General features: G+C 28.0%; 1 protein-coding gene across 2 annotated transcripts in view; it reads left to right on the forward strand.

The window, feature by feature from the left end:
• Positions 1-17,808, forward strand: part of LOC129913458 (uncharacterized) — a 199,523-nt gene that overhangs the window by 146,657 nt on the left and 35,058 nt on the right. For both annotated transcript variants that reach the window (XM_055992148.1, XM_055992149.1), the window contains exon 3: positions 10,334-10,542. In XM_055992148.1, coding sequence (XP_055848123.1) covers positions 10,334-10,542 — 209 coding nt within the window. The remainder of the gene's footprint in view (positions 1-10,333; positions 10,543-17,808) is intronic.

Below are 17,808 nucleotides of genomic sequence, written 5' to 3' on the forward strand. Positions count from 1 at the left end.
CCACAGGTTTTTTTTTTATTAATTAAAATTTCTTCACATAAAAATAAGAAGGTATTAATAATAAGAAAATACGAAGATTTGTCCGCTTAATTTAAGACAGATCTTTTCTTTGAATAAATCCTGGTAAATTATGACAAAAAAAAACTTTTTTTTTTAAATTGCCAACCTCTTAAAAATCAAAATTTTTTCAGTGTAAAAATTGTACTTTTTATAACTTTTGAACTAAGGGTGGGGTTACGAAAAAAATTATGTAATTTGTTAGAATAAGCATGGTTAATTGAGAAAAAATGTAAAAAATTACAATTTTTACACTGACAAAAAAAAAACAAATTTAGATTTTTAAGTAATTTTTAAAAAAGTGTTTTTGTTATAGCTTATTGTTAACTAAGGGTGGACTAATGAAAAAAAGTGATGTAATTTGTTGAAATTAGCAAAAATGTAAACATTTTTACACTGAAAAAAAAAAATGTTTTTTATTTTTTTTTTTTTATTATAACTTTTGAACTAAGGGTGGGCTACCGAAAGAAATTGATATAAATTGTTGGAATTACCAAGGATAGTTCAGAAAGATCTAAAAAGTTCTATTCGTTTACCTACTGAAAAAGAAATCACTTTACACCATTTTGTAGTTTTTGTTACTTTTGAAAAATGTTTGGATAGATTTCACGAAACATGAAGCCTTTCTAGGTGCTTTATATGGCAAACCTAACAAATCAATGATTTTTACACTTGAAAAAAAAAATTGTATTTTGTGGTTTTTAAGGTGAAAAAAAAAACAAATCAACATTCAATCAAGTAAAAATTCTAAGTCAAATAAATAACATTTGAGGCGCAAAGCCCACACCAGTCGATTTAATTTTTCTAAATTATAAATTTAAAAGGTCACTGTGGTGTATGCGTACTTTTTTTTTGTGGTGAGTTAAAACTAATTGTTTTATAATTTTTAAACTAAGGATAGCAAAAATAAAAATTGATCTATCCTGGGCTTACCTTGGGCAAAAAAAAAAACATGGCTTTAAACCACCGTCTTTTTTCGCAAGAAAAAAAATCAAATTTTTTTCAGTTTCTAATTAAAAAAAAGTTTTTTGTTGTATCTTTTGAAAAAATATTGGAATAAAGAAAAAAAAAGTTAGACTATCCTGGGCTAACGTTAAGCAAACGAACCACAGTGAATATAAAAAAAAAACTATTTTGTCTGATTTTTGAGGTGAAAAAAAAAATATTTCCGCTATAATTTTAGAACTAACAAAAAACATCGGGGGCTGTCCTGGGCTAATGTGGGGCAATCGACAAAGCCTTAATGAATTTAAAATAACCTGAAATGTCAACTCTACTTAAGTTATTTATTTCAATATAAAATATGTACTTCCATGGTTTTAAACATTTTATTTTAACCTTTTTCGAAATAAGTGTAATCAAAAACCAATGTTGAAACATATTTATCCATGGCAACTCCCAACTCATTAGTCAAATGTATTTATATATGTAACTGCGAGTAGGTATACAAAAAATTTCATCCGAAAAAATTTATTATCTATCAGCCATGGCGCATCTCTCCTTATCCTTCCAACAAGTACAAAATAATATACAAAAAAAAATATCCATTCCTTAATCCCAGATATTTAATATCCTTTCACATTTCCATCAGTAACCATGCACTATCCCATAAATCGTCCGTGTCAAAAATAATTGTAGACGATGTTTTATCCCAAAATTCCATTCCACTCAAAAGTTAATCTCCTGCCAACAACGAGCAAAAATGAGAACTCAAAAAAAAAAAAAAAAGTAAACAACAACAAGAAAATATTAAAATGTATATTTTCTGCTTTCAAAACAGAAAAAAGAAGAAAAAGGAAGGAAGTCTTGATAAACACCTGGCATCAAGGATGAGGTATTATTTTACTTTGTCTTTAAAAAAAAAGCTCCTTCTATACCTTGTCTTTGAAATAAAATACAACAAGCAAAAAAAAAAAATAACAAACACAAAGTGATAAATGAAATTTTGATTTTGATAAATTTTTCGTACACACAGACAGACAGATAGATATAGAAAAAGAGTAGAACAACAGAAGGACTAAAACAAAATTCTTCCACTTCTTTCCCAAATTGTCACGAACGCAGCACCTGTAGATATCCTCTAGATTTAACAGTCATGAATGTGTCTATTAGCAGACAATCCTATATTCATGACACATCATTGTCACGTATTTGTTTTTTTTTTTTTTTTTTGTCTTGTTTTGTTCTATATTTTGTTGTTGTTTTTTAGGAAAGGAAATAGAGCACACGTGTGTAATCTTTCAACAAAGTACTAAAAAGTGTTTAAGGAGATTTTGACAAATATTCCTTTTCTCCTTTTTTTTCTGACGAAATATGTATACTAGGATTAAAGAATGACAAACAAAATAAATAGAAGACAAAAACAAATCATATTCCAGACAAAAATATCCGGGAATTGTATACTTGTGTTTGATTGTGCACATGTTGCTGATTTGAGATTTAATTTATCCTTGAATCTTTTATAAATAAAATGTAGGTATCCTTAAATCGTATGTTTAAAGTTAAATCTTTTAAATAGTCTTTATGAATGAAAAATTGTGATCAGAAAAATGATGATAACGATTAATACTGAAAATGAAAATTCATTTAAAATTATTTTATAGGTATACATAGCTAATTAATTTTATGTTAATAGAAAAAAATTAAAAAAAAAAAACTTAAAAATTGTTCTTCGTATGAAAAAAAGCAACCTCTTAGAAACTAGCTCCAAAAAACATGCAATTTGATTTTCTTTATTAAAATGCCTTTCTAGAATTTTTTTTAAATCGATGTTTAAAAAATAAAATATTTTTTAGAAATAGTTTTTACAAATTGGTATATCTACGACCGTTTTGTAGTAATTATCAATCAACACATAAAACCAAAATTTCAAAAAAAATTTTTGATTTCAATAATAAAAAATATTTTTTTTTAATGTCATTTTTGAGTTGTATAATAAAGCTTTTAGATACAAATTTGGTAAAAATTGAAACGGATATAGGGGAGAAATTCTGAAATTCACAAATATTACAAAATGTTCAATTTCAATGGGTTTATACTGAGTTATACTTTTTATAATTATATTTCTTAAATAAGAAAACACCTTTTTCGTTTGAATCAAGTTTTAATAACAATATTTTTATTTGACAAAAATTAATTAAATATTTTATTTTTATATGATATTTACAAAATTAAAAGTGTTCTTAAAAATCAAGTGTTTGAGAAAAGGTATGTTAAACATAAACAAATATTAATACAAACAAAGATAAACATATGTTATAAAAGATTAAAGAAATAAAAGAGAGCTTTTGTACAACACATAACAGTTCAACAAATTGTTGGTTTCATAAATCAGCATTAGAAAGTATTGTATAATTAATATAATTTAATCACTTAGTTGAGATATAGGTGTACCAATGTTGGGAGTTTAGTTATGCATAGGTATAACATGCAACTACTGGGTAACACGAACTTTCAAGTACAAGTTGCTAATAATTTTTTCATTTTTTGTATTATAATTTGAAGAAATTAAAAGTTGGCATTCAAATGCAAAAAACAATATCTAAAATGAATTATTTGAGCTCCAAAAAAGTATGCAAAAAAATAAAATTCACGAATGGGTCGCACGTACTTTCTGTTATGGCTAAATTTAAAATATTAAAGCATTTTGAAGAAATTATTTTTCCATATATTTAAACAAAATTTCTGGTAAATCCATTGATATGTTGTGAATAAAATTGATTTTCAAACAAAAATTTTGAAATATTTTTTTTTTAAATCCAAAACTTTTGTTGAAATCGGTTGAATTTACGAGAAAGTCGTTTAAAAAAAAAAATATTTTCTATTAATAATTTTGTATTAATTTTTTTTTAATCAATTTGGTATCCCATATTGTAGTAATTGATAAAATCAATACACGAAACCAAAGTTTAAAAAAAAATCAATGTCCCGTTATCAAAAAATTGATTTTTCAAAACAAAAAAAAATTCAATATCTTTTTTAAAATCCAAAAATGTAATTTTTGAAAATTTTGATTTTGATTTATATTCTTACATCATACGTGTTTTTGCATACAAAAATTCTTTGATTTGAACCAGTAATTTGAGAGATAGTCAACAATTAAAAAATGGTAGGTATCGCTAATAACAATTCTTTGAAACAAACTTTTTTCATTTAAAGAGATATATACCCTTGCCTAGAACTAATTCTTGAATTTTTTAACCAAAATCATAGGAGCCTGTTTTCAGAAAAAAAAAAAACTTTTCCAAAATTGGTATATGACAGGTAATATTATATTTGGTAAAAAAAAAAAAAAAATCCAAAAACAATGCAAAAACTGATGCTACCTGATCTTAGTAAATTGACAAAATAAAATATCAGTTTAATGTGTTTTTGTATGCCTCCTGGTTTGATTATTCGTTTGTTTATCTTTGCCGATTTTTATAATAAAATTGTAAGAAATTTCGTTAAAAACTCATAAATTTACATAAATATAAGCAAAAAGTTAAAACGCAAATATCATACATTAAAGCTATTTATTAAATTCCATCATTATTCCACCCAAAATATATCTACACCATCCAACTTTCTTAGATTCCTTAATGCATCGACATCACAATTTTTAGATATAAACAACAAAAAAACTTTCCACTCATAGATTCTTCTTTACTATCAAGGAAACTAAATTGCATCCTAAGCTATAAAATAGAAAGGTAGAATATAACCATCCCGAGAGTAAGAGAGAGAATGAAAGAGAAAGAGGCAGGTGTGATAAGTATTAATTTTATACCAAGTTCCAAGTTGTTACAGTTTGATGCGTTTGTTTCGAAAAGTCCTCGAAAAGTTTGTCTTTTGTGCCCTTATAGATAGATAACTAGAATACCGTTAGGCTACTATTTTTCTCTTTCTTTGTATCTTCTTCTTTCTCTCTCTCTGTCTTGTTTTCTATATAAGTATGGTTCAGCTGTTTCCAATCAAACCTCGCCATAAGAAGAATATAACCCTTCTGGCTACTTTATATTTTGCCTTCTGTTTTGTCTACAACGTCATCCAATATAAATGTAGTTTTTCTTTCTTTTTTTTGTTCCTTATCTTTTATGAGTGTATGTAGGTACCTTGCTAAGGTCCTGATGTTCACCCATACCTTCCTGAATCACACTCTTCCACAAACCAGTCAATATTTTCAAAAGAGGATGCAAGTTTTGATACAGAGAAGATATTACATCTAAACAGGGACGGACTGAAGGGAATATTTAATTCAGGCCTGTTACAATAGGGGGCTCCATATATTTTTGTTTTTGAAAGGAGTAACAATTTAATAACACTTCTGAATCTTCTTTTGGTGAAAAATCAGGGAAATTTATTCGGCTTGACAATAAACTCCATGGATTTAAGGGGCCTTAAGAATTAAATAAATAGGTTTACTTAGTTTTATATTTTCTCAACAAAGAGCCCTAGAAAGGTAATTTTTGTATTTTTATTACATATATTCAAATATTCGGGCCCTCTTCTTCTGTTCGTTTCCATATTAAGAATGAGCTAGTCCACCACAACGAGTGGCTTTTGTGGGGTTTTCGGGCAGACGATGAATGGGGGAATGGTTAATGGAGGTGTATTGTTAGTTTGTAACTTTAATAATTCAAGTCAAGTGAAACATTTTAATAGTTTCAAGAGGATTTTTCGAAGGCGCATGAAGCAGAACAAACAGTAAAGAAAGATTCTTCTTCCCAAAACGAAACACAAAAAAAAAAAATAAAAAACTATAAAACCAACAAAAATTAAGAACCACATAGAAAAGTTGTTGCAAAGAAGAGGTTTTTTGGTTGCAGACCATCTATATACCCCTATAACTACCTTTATATGTACTTTTTATAAGGGAGAAAGTTTTTGGTTTTTACCATGCTATTCTGATGTTTGGTGTTCTGGACCATGGTTTTTCTCTTCTTCTCGCTTTTGTGTTTGAAATTTGAGAACACAACGAACAACGAGCATTTTGTATACTTAGAAATTGCTAATAACTGTGATTTAGGACTATAGTCGGAGATTAAATAAGCACCCAAGGGTATTAACTACAAGGCAAATTGAAGCCCAGATTGGATGAATAATGGTGTTTGCTTTTATTAGTAGTCTTATCTTTTTACTGACAGAGAGAGAGAGAGAAAAACTGCTTTTCACAGAAAAATAGCTTATAATTTTGTTTATATAAAAACTGACGACAAGACGATATGACGTCCATAAGCACGATGGATAATAGAAAGAAATTTAAGAAACCTTGTAAGGGGATTTAGTTTGGATATTGAAAAACTTTAAGTGCATTATAATCCTTTTACATTATTTCAGGATAATATGGGGATTTCAAACTTGAAGGACATGGATTATCAAATTAAATTGAAATCTTTTCTGTATAGGCGCATTTCTCATAATGAATTAAAAGAAAATCCTTAAATTAGGTTTTAATATCTTAAACTGGCTGATGAATGGGATCTATAAGGAAATTTCTTTTAGTGTCCTTGACAAAAAGAAAGGACCGACTTATTTTGAAACTTTTAAAGTACGACTAACGGTTTTAATATTTTTTCCAATTTTTTTCGAATAGGCATAAATTCGTGTGATTTTGGTTGTTATCTTTACTATAGTCTTTAATTGGATAAAACGACAATAGCCCTTTTGATGGATAAGAAAAATCTCAAATCAAAACTCATCTGGTACCAAATTTAAATAAAAAAAAGAGAAAAATAAGAAAAAAACTTAAATTTAAATGTGAGTGGGAGAAAAAAGCTGTTAACAGTCAATAGTTCCTTAAAAAATAAATCATAATTTTTTTTTGAAAAATTAGTAGGTAGGTAGGTACCCCTTTATAGGGTGACCAAAATGTATTGGAATAACGATAATGTGCCTAAATATTTGGATGTGGCGTCCAATTTCATTAGGTATGCTTTGAAATAAATTTTGAAGGTAATCGTTTGAACAGGGTATTTATTTTGTCACCAATAATAAATTTAGAGGTTTAAAAACCAACATTACTAAGATTTAGAAATCTAAAAAAAGTCGTTTTCCTCATGAAGTCCGCCCATAGCCTAAACGGGTGGACCGATTTTTTCCAATTAAATGATGATGATTTCTATTTAATTTTGACAGTTTTTTTTTTTTTTTTTTTTCTTAACATCTCCGAACGGAAGTATTCCATATAAGATTTTCGAGGCATGGATATTTCATCAAAAACGACTCTTAAGTCGATTTTGATACAAATCAAGTAGGTACAGTTTATTGAATTAAAGTTAAACTTTTGATAAATAATGTTTTTTTTATAATCCACGTATCAGCGAATTGATCAATTTCAAAAAAAAATTGTTTACAAAAGGTTTAGCTATAACATTTTAAAATAAATCTTAAACAAAATCTTCAAATTAAAATATTTTTGAATTTAACAAAATATAAACGAAAACGAGTCCTATTAGATTTTTAGTTCTTTTTTACTTGCGATATAGGTACTATAGGGCAAGTTTAGGATTCGTAAAAAAAATCGAACTCGAGATAACAATTTTACATGACATTACGATGATGGAGAATGCCAAAAAAGTGGGTCCGGCAATTCTGTCTGTCTGTCTGTCTGTCTGTCTGTCTGTCTGTCTGTAAGAACCTCGAGCTACAGCCTAAACTACTGAAGCGATTTTCTTCAAATTTGGTAGTTAACAGTTTTGGGTGATTCCCTAGAGGAGAAATTGAAGTATTTTTTTTAGGACCAAAACTAACGGTACCTGTCATATAACGGAAAGAGAAAAGTTGATTTATTTCAAAAACGGCTCTAACGATTTTGATTAAAATTTTTCTGCTTACTGTTACAGATAAGAGCCTCCTTTGATAATAAAAAAAATATTTTTTGTACCGTTATTAACGGTATCTGCCATAGAACGGTTTTTTGGATTTATGAATTTCTCAAAAATGACGAAACAGATTTCGACCAAATTTTTTAATACAGAAACGTTTAAACAATCATTATTTAAAAAAATTTTTAATTTTTCAAAAAACGCATTTTTGGATTTTTAAAAAATATTTCAAAATTTTTTTTTGAAAAATCAATTTTTTGGAAACGAGTTGGTGAAAAATTTTGAAATTTTGTTTTTATGTGTAAATTAATTATTTATGCAAAATTGCATATCAACTTTTTTTTTGAAAAATGTTAGAAAATTTTTATATAGAAAAAATTATTTTTTTAAAAAACGGCTCTAACGATTTTCGAAAATTTTTTTCTAAAAATTCCTTTTTATACTAGAAATAAAATGGCATACTTAGTTTTTTGTAAAAGATCATTTAAAACGGCATTTAATTATTTATAAAAACAGATTTTATTTTTTTTGCACCACTAACGAAATTCCGTGAAAATATCAAATTTTAAATCTTCCCTTATTTTGTTCAATGAAAAACTTTAACATTAGAGTAACTTTTACCATAAGAGCAATTACGTGCGACCCCAGTCGTGCAATTTATTTTTTTAATATCTACAAAAATGTGTAGTTATTTTCTTTTTAATTTATTTTATTTTTATTTACATAAATGTAAGTTACCATCAAGTTTTGAAAATTTGAACACATGTATTATCAAAGTTTGAAAATTTAAGAAACGGCGACAAAATGGTAACAGATTTTGATTTATTTTAAATGTCATATCATATATAATTCGTAATAAAATTAAATAAAATTTACTTAGGAAAATAATGAGGAGACCAGGAATTTTAAAATACGGATAGCATATTAATTAGAGTTGTAAAAAATTATTTTTTAAGAATTTGTTTTCCATTACAAATTTAAAAAATATTTATTTATTTGGATTAAAAAAATTATTTTACACTAAAAAAAATGTTACTGCAAATAGGACTACATACCTACATAAAACAATTAGAAAAAATGTTACTGCAAATAAAAATATTTCTGCATTGCAAAACAAAATTTAATGCAAAATAAATGCATTAAATATATATATATATTTTTTTTTAATTCGTAAAATTTCTTACAATTCTAACTAAATATTACAAAATATTTCAGCTATTTAGCTTATGTATGGTGAAATGGAGAAAATTGTCAGAAATTCGATGAATATTAAAAAAAATATTTAATGCAAACATTGTGCATTGATTTTTTTTTTTTCAATACAGAAAGTTTTTATTTTCAACAACATTTTTTTCTAATGCAAATATTTTTCAATTGCAATACAAGTTTTTTTTAATGCAATTTTTTTACCAGTTTCAGTAAATGTTTTTCCTTAATGCAATTTTTTTTATTTGCAATAAATATGTTTTCGTTATTTCAAATGCATTTTTTTTAAATAGATATTTTCACAACCCGGATTTTGTACGAACTAAAAAAAAAAAAAACCGAAAAAACTTTTTATCTGCTTAAAATTCAAAAATTATACTGAAGATCAGTTTTTGTGGCCCGTTATCGAACTAGTTTCGACTTCTACAAAAATTTCTAAAATACCATATATAAAAATTCTATTAGGTATGATTCAAATTATTTTATATTTAGCAATGGAGGTCATAAAAACTACCCAGTTTTTAAGTTGGAATCCGAATTTAAAAAATTCAACTTGTTGATGGGTCAATATTTTTGCCCAAACCAAAATTAGCTAGGTATACCTATTATAGCTGCAATTTCTATCTTCGTGAACTTTTTCTTATAATATTGAATCCTAAGCGGGCTTTAGGTATTTAGTCCTTTATTGAATCTACAATCTTTGTCGACGTTTCGAACGTGTCTACGTTCTTCTTCAGGAAATATACAAAATCTGTTTAAATTTTAAGAGGTTTCTTAAAATTTATTTTGTTGGTTTTGGATGCTTTTTTATTTTTCAATATTTCAAAGTTCAAAAGTTTAAAAAGTCTTTTTCAAGTCTTTGAATTTTCGAATTTTAAAATATTGAAAAATAAAAAAGCATCCAAAACCAACAAAATAAATTTTAAGAAACCCCTTAAAATTTTTAAAGATTTTTTATATTTCCTGAAGAAGACAAAAATTGTAGATTCAATAAAGACCTAAAGCCCGCTTAGGATTCAATAATATATAGGTATTATAGCTGGCTTTGCAAGAATTTAGTAAAGATTTCTTTAAACAAAATCCAATTCTCTACGAGCTCCTTTTAAAAATCCAATTTTTAATTTTAGTGCATAATCTATTTTTATTTTACTTTATTAAAAACCTGTATTCTAAGCATTTATACTTTTTATTTAACTTTTTCGAAATTGTGTAGTATGTTTTTTTTTTTTTTCCTAAAAGCACTTTTATTTTCTCCTTCATTTCAGGTCTCGTGTGTGCCTTGCGTGACGTAAGTGTTAGCATTCCCAACGCTGTTCGTCGCAGTGAAAGAGCAATCTTGAAGTGTCTCTATGACATGGAAGGTGACAGTTTATATTCAGTCAAATGGTATAAGGGACGAAGGGAATTCTATCGATATACCCCTAAAGAGAATCCAGCAATGAAAACATTTCATATTCCAGGAATAAAAATCGATGTAAGTCATATAAATTAATTTTCTATACAATACAAACACACCTATAAAAATACCTTATACATTTACTTAAACAAAAACAAAGAGTCGAATTCGAAGAACTTCGAATTTAGTAGGAAAAAACAAAAACAAAACAAAAAAAAAAAAAAAAAAAAAATTCTCATTCTCCGCCATTTTTGTTTTTTTTTTTTTTTTTTGTTTCATCAAATAAACTATAAACTTCAAAAACTCTCCAAAGTGCCTATTCACTTCCATCATCATCATCCATCCATCGCGAACATGGGAAAATTTTCTAACCTCAACAACTCAACTCAACTCCTTCACCATCAACCACATCAACTTGTAGGAAACTACGCCACGTTACGTTAAGCAAAACTGAAAAGATCCTTCGTCGACAAAAGGTAAACAAATGCTATAACGTGCCTAAGCCATTATCATGCCTTTTGTTTTAAGAGCTAAACTTTTCACCTAAAATACACATTTTCATAGCCAATTGTGTAACAGGCGGCTTTTCATATCCCTTTCCATCTTAATTAGAAGAAAAATAAAAAAAAAAATACCATCTTTCTCTCTCTCACTCTAAATTCTAGTAGAAGAGAGATTCTAGAAGCCTTGAAGGGTTTCCCAAAAATAAGCATCAGCAGCAGCAAAGGATATATACTATATTTTGGGCCATTTTACAGGGCAATAAAATTGAACTGGAAAACTCCATTGCGCTCTCTGTCATCTCATCATGATGGTGTGATGAGGGTGCGATGATGATGACGATGATGGTTTCCAGTTAGTTCGGTGCTGGTTCCTTGTAGAAAGTTCAAGGACTCTTTTTCTTCTTCGAACTATACTAAAGTTCTTGTTCCCGCTAACTATAGGAGAAGAGAAGGGGGCTAACATTCATAAGCAAACATTTGAATAAGACTTTTTTTTTTTAAATGTGTGGGTTGAACATTTTTCATGGTGGTGGAGGTGGTGCTGAAATGTGTGTTTCGCCATAGTTTTTAGAATGGAAAACGATTTAAGTTTTTGGTGGTGTGCTGTGTTATAAGAGTCAGAGTCATCACAGTCACAAGGAGTAAATTGCGGTTTTCCTTAAAAAGTTTGTATAGAGTTAAGTGGATATCGCGCGGAGATGAGGTATAATATATATATTTTGGTAGTAGTTGTGCTGAAGATATTTATTACAGTTAGTATAGTTGTAATTAGCGTTAAAAGCAATAAGGACCCTCTCGGCTGGTGTTATTGGGTTGATTTTTTGGTTAGTTTATTGGGACTTGTTATTTTTCAGATGATGATGATGGGAATAAACCGCGCGAAGTAATAGAAGTTTAATTGAGGGATAAGCTATAAGTTGAAAGGGAATGAGTAAAAGTAATATTGTACTAATTAAATGGAGAGAATTGAGAAAGTTGTTAAATGGAATTTATTTGAAACGCTTTCTTGTTAGTACTCAGCGGTATTTTATGCCTTTCAAATAAAACTAGTCACTATATATAGTTTTGAGATAAGACAGTCCTACAATGTACTATATGCTTTAACTTTCTGTTAAATGTATATTACTTTGGATTTATTTCAGTAGTGCAAAATCCACAATTACAGGCTTTTTGATGAACCTTTTAAATACATCCATTTTAGAGAAACTTATTTTACAAAACCGTTCGATGATGGAATGTCTCCGTTAAAAAAAATTACAATATCTTCCATAGAAAAGGTATCACTCCCAAATTTATTTTTAAGGACTTCAGCACTTTGTAGCTTTTCCGTAGACAAAATATATTCTGAGGACAGATCTTTTTTAAAAAGACCTTTCAAGTCTAATATAAATTTTAAAATTTCCTGTTAAAAATGGTGGCTTTATATTAAATTTATTGTGAATAAATTGGAGCTTATATCTCAAGATTTGTGTTTCGTTACTGGGTACTGAAGTAACGAAACATACGAAACATACAATTTCAATATATACTAAATCCGATGTATTAGACACAAAACAAAGTGATACACACAATTTGTCGCATTTCGCATCTCGTATCGGTATCGTTACCGTAGTCATATAATGCTAACTCCAGATAATTATCTGGAAGTTCACTTTTGTCTCGATAAAAACAGTAGTGCCAAGAAATATGAAAAGAGACGTTTTGGTATTTACTCAATGTGGCCAAAATATCCGCAACCAATGGTGTAAATGGTCTTGAAATGTAGCTTAATAATGTAGGTACACATTTTTTTTTGGTTTTTCAAAAAATTTGTTTTTTTTTTCAGTGCAAATTTTTCAACACAAAATAGAAAAAAAATTGAAAAACTGTTCGACATGGTTCTATTGAAGCGTTAATACTCGGAGATCTGCACGACGTACTTGTCAAAATGGAAAAGGTTGTTTTTCTCAAAAATGGCCTTAAACATTTGGATTAAAAAAGTACCTACAAGTAATGTGGGAAATAAGGTCGTCCTTTCGAAACAAAAAAAAAAATATTTTTTTACATTGTTATTATCATAGAACGGTTTTCTTGATATCCGACTTTCTCGTAAATGACTCTACCGATTTTAATAAAAATATGTTTGCAAAAACGTTTTATTAATTCTAATTTTAATATTGAAAAAAAATTTTCAAAAAATATAAATTTTGGATTTAAAATAAAAAAATTCAAAATTTTTTTTGAGAATCGATTTTCGCTATCAATTTTTTTGTGTTGATTAATTTATATTTCCTTTTTAATAGGATACCAATTTTTTTTGGAAAATGTTTGAGAATCTTTATATATATAAAAAAAAACCATTCAAACGATTTTCAAAAATTAGCAAGTGAAAAACTGCATCCGAGATATTGATTAATTTTTTACTTTGAATTTCTTTTTAATGCAGACAATTTTTTACTTGCAATTATTTTTTTTAATGCGAAAAAAATGTATTAAAATTATGATCCTAAGTGGGCTCTAGAATTATAACTTTTTGATTAAAAAAAGGTAACGGAAATTGTATAAATTTAAATATTTTTATATTCAATTTTTATTTTCAATGCAAATATTTTTTTCTTTTCAGTTGCAATAACATTTTTTTAATGTAAAATATTTTTAGTTACAATAAATATTTTTTTAATGGAAGTATTTTTCGGTTCCAATAAATTTTTTTTAGTGCAAATTATTTTTCAGTTTTTTTTTTTTCAGATCTAATCCATGTAACCCAGTTGTTGTGCATTTTATTCATTTTATTTTGTGGTTTATTTTAAACATGATTTAGTAAGTTAAAACTTTATCTCAGGGTTCTGAAATTTTGGAACCTGCGATATGTAAAATTTTTACTCAAAAACTAAAAAAGTTTTATTGATAATTGTTTACGTAGCAAAGTACAATTGTACATTGTAAAATAAAAAAATAATAGCCAAGGATAAAAAAAATTAATTCTTTGATAGTAATTTTTTTAACTCAGGTTTGGATCTTCAACAAAAAACAGAACAAACTAATAAAAATATATTAAGTTTACTAACCTGCTTACACAGTTGCCAATAAAATACGGCTACAGTTTTGACAGCCAGTGAATGAACAAAATAAGTAAACTTGTGTCACTATTTATCCAGCCATGAAATTATAATCAATTTAGACGGGCCACTTTGGTGTATGCGTAACTTTTTTACAGAATGTACGGAAGAATGTATAATAAAAACCTAAAAATTGTGTGCATTTTACATTCATTTTCATCAAAAGTAGTTAGATGCTTACCAACAGAACCCAAACTCAACTTAATTTATCTAAGTTCATTTAATGTATTTACAACAAACAATTTCCTAAAAAAAAAATTAGGTACCCAATTGAATTTTCTTCCTCCTTCTTGTTCTAATTTTGTAACCTCTTCCAATTTTCATATCAATTTTACCCTACACCAAACAAAAAAAAAAAAAAGGATCCCATAAATACAATGACATTCTAACAAAACCCTTAAAAAAAAATGAAATGAAGTATCCAAACGATATACAACACCACATAATTTAATGGCTTAACTTTCGTTCAGCCTTTGCAGTGTTTCTTCCCATTATTATTATATTTTCTTTGACAAAAAAGAAAAAAACGATAATTGCTCTGCAGAAAATAACCCATATTGTGAGAAAGAACCAACAAAAAAAAAAAAACTGAAAAACAAAAGAGACCCAAAAAAGTTAAGTCCTCCATATATTTATTCCAACAATTTTCTTCAGCGAGGACACATTTTCTCCCATAACATTAATTACCCAAGTGTGGCCAAATTATCCTTATTCGGCTTTCTTAATAGTTTCAAAAATTATTACCTTACACACATACGAGCTTTTATATGAGAGAGTATATATGTGACTATTATACATGCGTTTATTATGAATACTGCTTGCTATAGCGATATTCAGCATCATTTTAACAAAAAACAAGGATATTATAACAACAACAATGACGACAGAAAAAAAAACTATTTATAATGAAAATAACTTCTTGTCGTTTCCTTCATCGGTCCGCTCTCGGCACGCCACTGTACCATATAAATGAATAGAGTGCCATAGCGAAAACAGCAACCTTTTGTTTTCGGACACAAAACAACACAAAAACAAAATAAACTAGCTTAAAGTGGATTTGTTGTGTTCCACTGTACAAACAAACTTCAATATCAAGTGATGTGGTTATGCTGATGTCCTTTTTTTTGTGTGTACAGACGCTTACAACCAACAACAACCCAACTGGTTTACGGCTAGGCATCAGAGTGTGGAAATGCCGTATACTTGTACAATTTCACAATCTGTGTGTAATTGCTTAAGTTTGAGTTTTCTCTGGCATCCGACCAAACAGCCTTAAGTGTATGAATGGAGGCAGGAGGCGCCTTCACTTGTTTCTTTTTTTTTTTTTTTGTTTTTTTTTGGTAAAAAGACTTTCCTCAAAGTGTGGTAGACTTTTGATGTACTCAAAAGGATCGTCGCAAATGTTGATGGGGGTTATAGTGATGAGAAGAAAAAAAAAGTTCATGGTAATTAGTAGTGGGTGTGTGTATAACTGCTGTATAAGTGCATAACATGGAGAATCCTACCTTACCTGATGTTAACTTGTTTTTATACTCCTTCGACTGCTTGGGTGTGAAGTTGAGGGTGGAAACAATGTTTTGTTTACTTTCAAAGTGAGTTTCACTTCGTCGTCGTTTTCGTCCTGTGTGGTTAAAGGTTAAAAAGAGAGTTGATATAGCAGCAGTTGGAGTGCACGAATGACGTGACAACAAATATAGCGTGTGAAATAGAAACCGCTTGTGGGTGCATGAGCATGTTTGAATGAAGAAGGTTCATGCATGTGTTGCATTTCTTATACTTTTATCTTGAAGAGGTTTTTATATTTTGGTTTTTTTTTGTTTTTAAGTTAAGTTGGTATAGTTGAAAGATGTTAACGTTTAAGTGATCTAGATCATTGACCTTTTGTCAGTGGAAAGAACTATTGGATAACAAAGTCGACGTCAGGAAGTTAACTTTTGTAGCTAATGAAGACTTGGGGAAAACAATTAAATCTATATACAAGATGTTGCATGGACAAAACTTTTTGAGAACTGGAATATGAATTTAATTTGGCAACACGAAGGTATACGGTGTAGATCATGATAAGGGAACTAAAGAGAAAGCAGGATTTTAAAACTTCAATATGAGTCCGAATTGATACCGACTCTTTAAGATACAAGACTTAGATGAATAATTAAATCGGCAGACCTAAAATTAGTTGGCGACGAGAATAGCGAGAGAAAATATTCAAGTTGTAAAATAAAGAACAGAATTCAGAAAGTTCTTTAACAAATTCTTTAACAAATTAGGTGACTTTTTTTAAAAAACAAATTTATTTTAAATTTATTTTAAGAATTCAAAAAGTATAAAAAGTATACGAAAGAAAAAAAGAATTTTCTGTAGATTCGGTCAATTTTTGAGACATTATGATGTGGTGATTATTATTTTCTCTTTACCCATTTTTTGTATTGATATATTGATTATCTCAAATCAAGATAAATTTTACAAGAATAAAACGGAAAGAAAATTTAGCTTGCATACTATTTTTTTTTTTTTCAGACTTTTAGGCCCATTTGCTCATACTAGTCATAAATTCTCATCTTAGCTAGGTCGAACATAACTCTTGTGTTTTACTTAGTTTATTCTAAGTTGCTAAAAAATATTTATGTTTAACCTAGCAATGATTTACTTTCATGATATAAATCGCTGAGAACTTCAAATTCAAAAGTCAAATCAATAGAAACGTCAAATAATTTAAATAGATTTTGAGCAATTAAGCAATTAATATACAACAATATCGTTAAATTTTCAAGTTTGTGTCTTTATCTTGCGGAATAAAAGTGTAAAAAAGTATATTTGAGCCAAAAATAAGTGTTAATTGGTTAAACAAAAATTATTCGTGTGTGTGTGTAAATGTGCTGGTGTGTCAAAATTGATCAATGAAATATGACAGCAAAATAGTGCCTCATACAAAAAACTGTGGTGTAAATTGTACCATCTGTGGATGGTTTAAGTTAATGAATGTAAGTTTATTTTTATTAAATTGATAATAATTCATGTCCTTTGTACTACCGACATCAATTTTTGAGCGACATTCTTGCTTTTTTCATAAAATAAAAGTGCCTAGGTAGAACATAACAGCTTAAGTTCTACTATTTCTTCCCCCTAAGTTATGTTAAACTTAGAGGAATTTATGACACAGTTTGAAGTTCGTGCAAACCGTAATGTAGAACTTAAGGGTTTATGTTTCACATAAATATTTAAGACTCGTTTCAGCAAATGGGCCTTAGACTTTAACAATCTTAGTAGAATCTCCCCTCACGATATAAGCAAAAAAAAAACTACCCAGTAAAAAAATTAACTATTAAAAAATTATTTATGTACTTATTAATCAATTTTGTGGTTCTTACAATTAAAAAAAAAATGCGTATACGCCATAGTGACTAAATGTATTTTATTACTTTTACTAATTTAAAAAATTTAAATCTGTATCCAAATCTTACTAGGTACATTATCTTTATAAATCTTTGTGGACAAAATTTTGGAAGTGACTTTCCTATTATTTGTTGAAATTTTCCTTAGGCAAAGTAAAAATAAGCTAAACCAAGTACAAAAAGTTAGAAAATTATAAATGGCAAAAGCGCGTTAACGTTATTAAAACTCACATACATTTTTCTATAGTAAAAATACGACCGATTTAATTACAATAATAAAAAGATCACATTTTCAATATAAGAAGAAGTTTCATTACAATTCTGAAGTGATTTTAGTGGAAAATGATCTAT

Source organism: Episyrphus balteatus, chromosome 3 (assembly GCF_945859705.1).
Source record: "Episyrphus balteatus chromosome 3, idEpiBalt1.1, whole genome shotgun sequence".
Lineage (NCBI taxonomy): Eukaryota > Metazoa > Arthropoda > Insecta > Diptera > Syrphidae > Episyrphus > Episyrphus balteatus.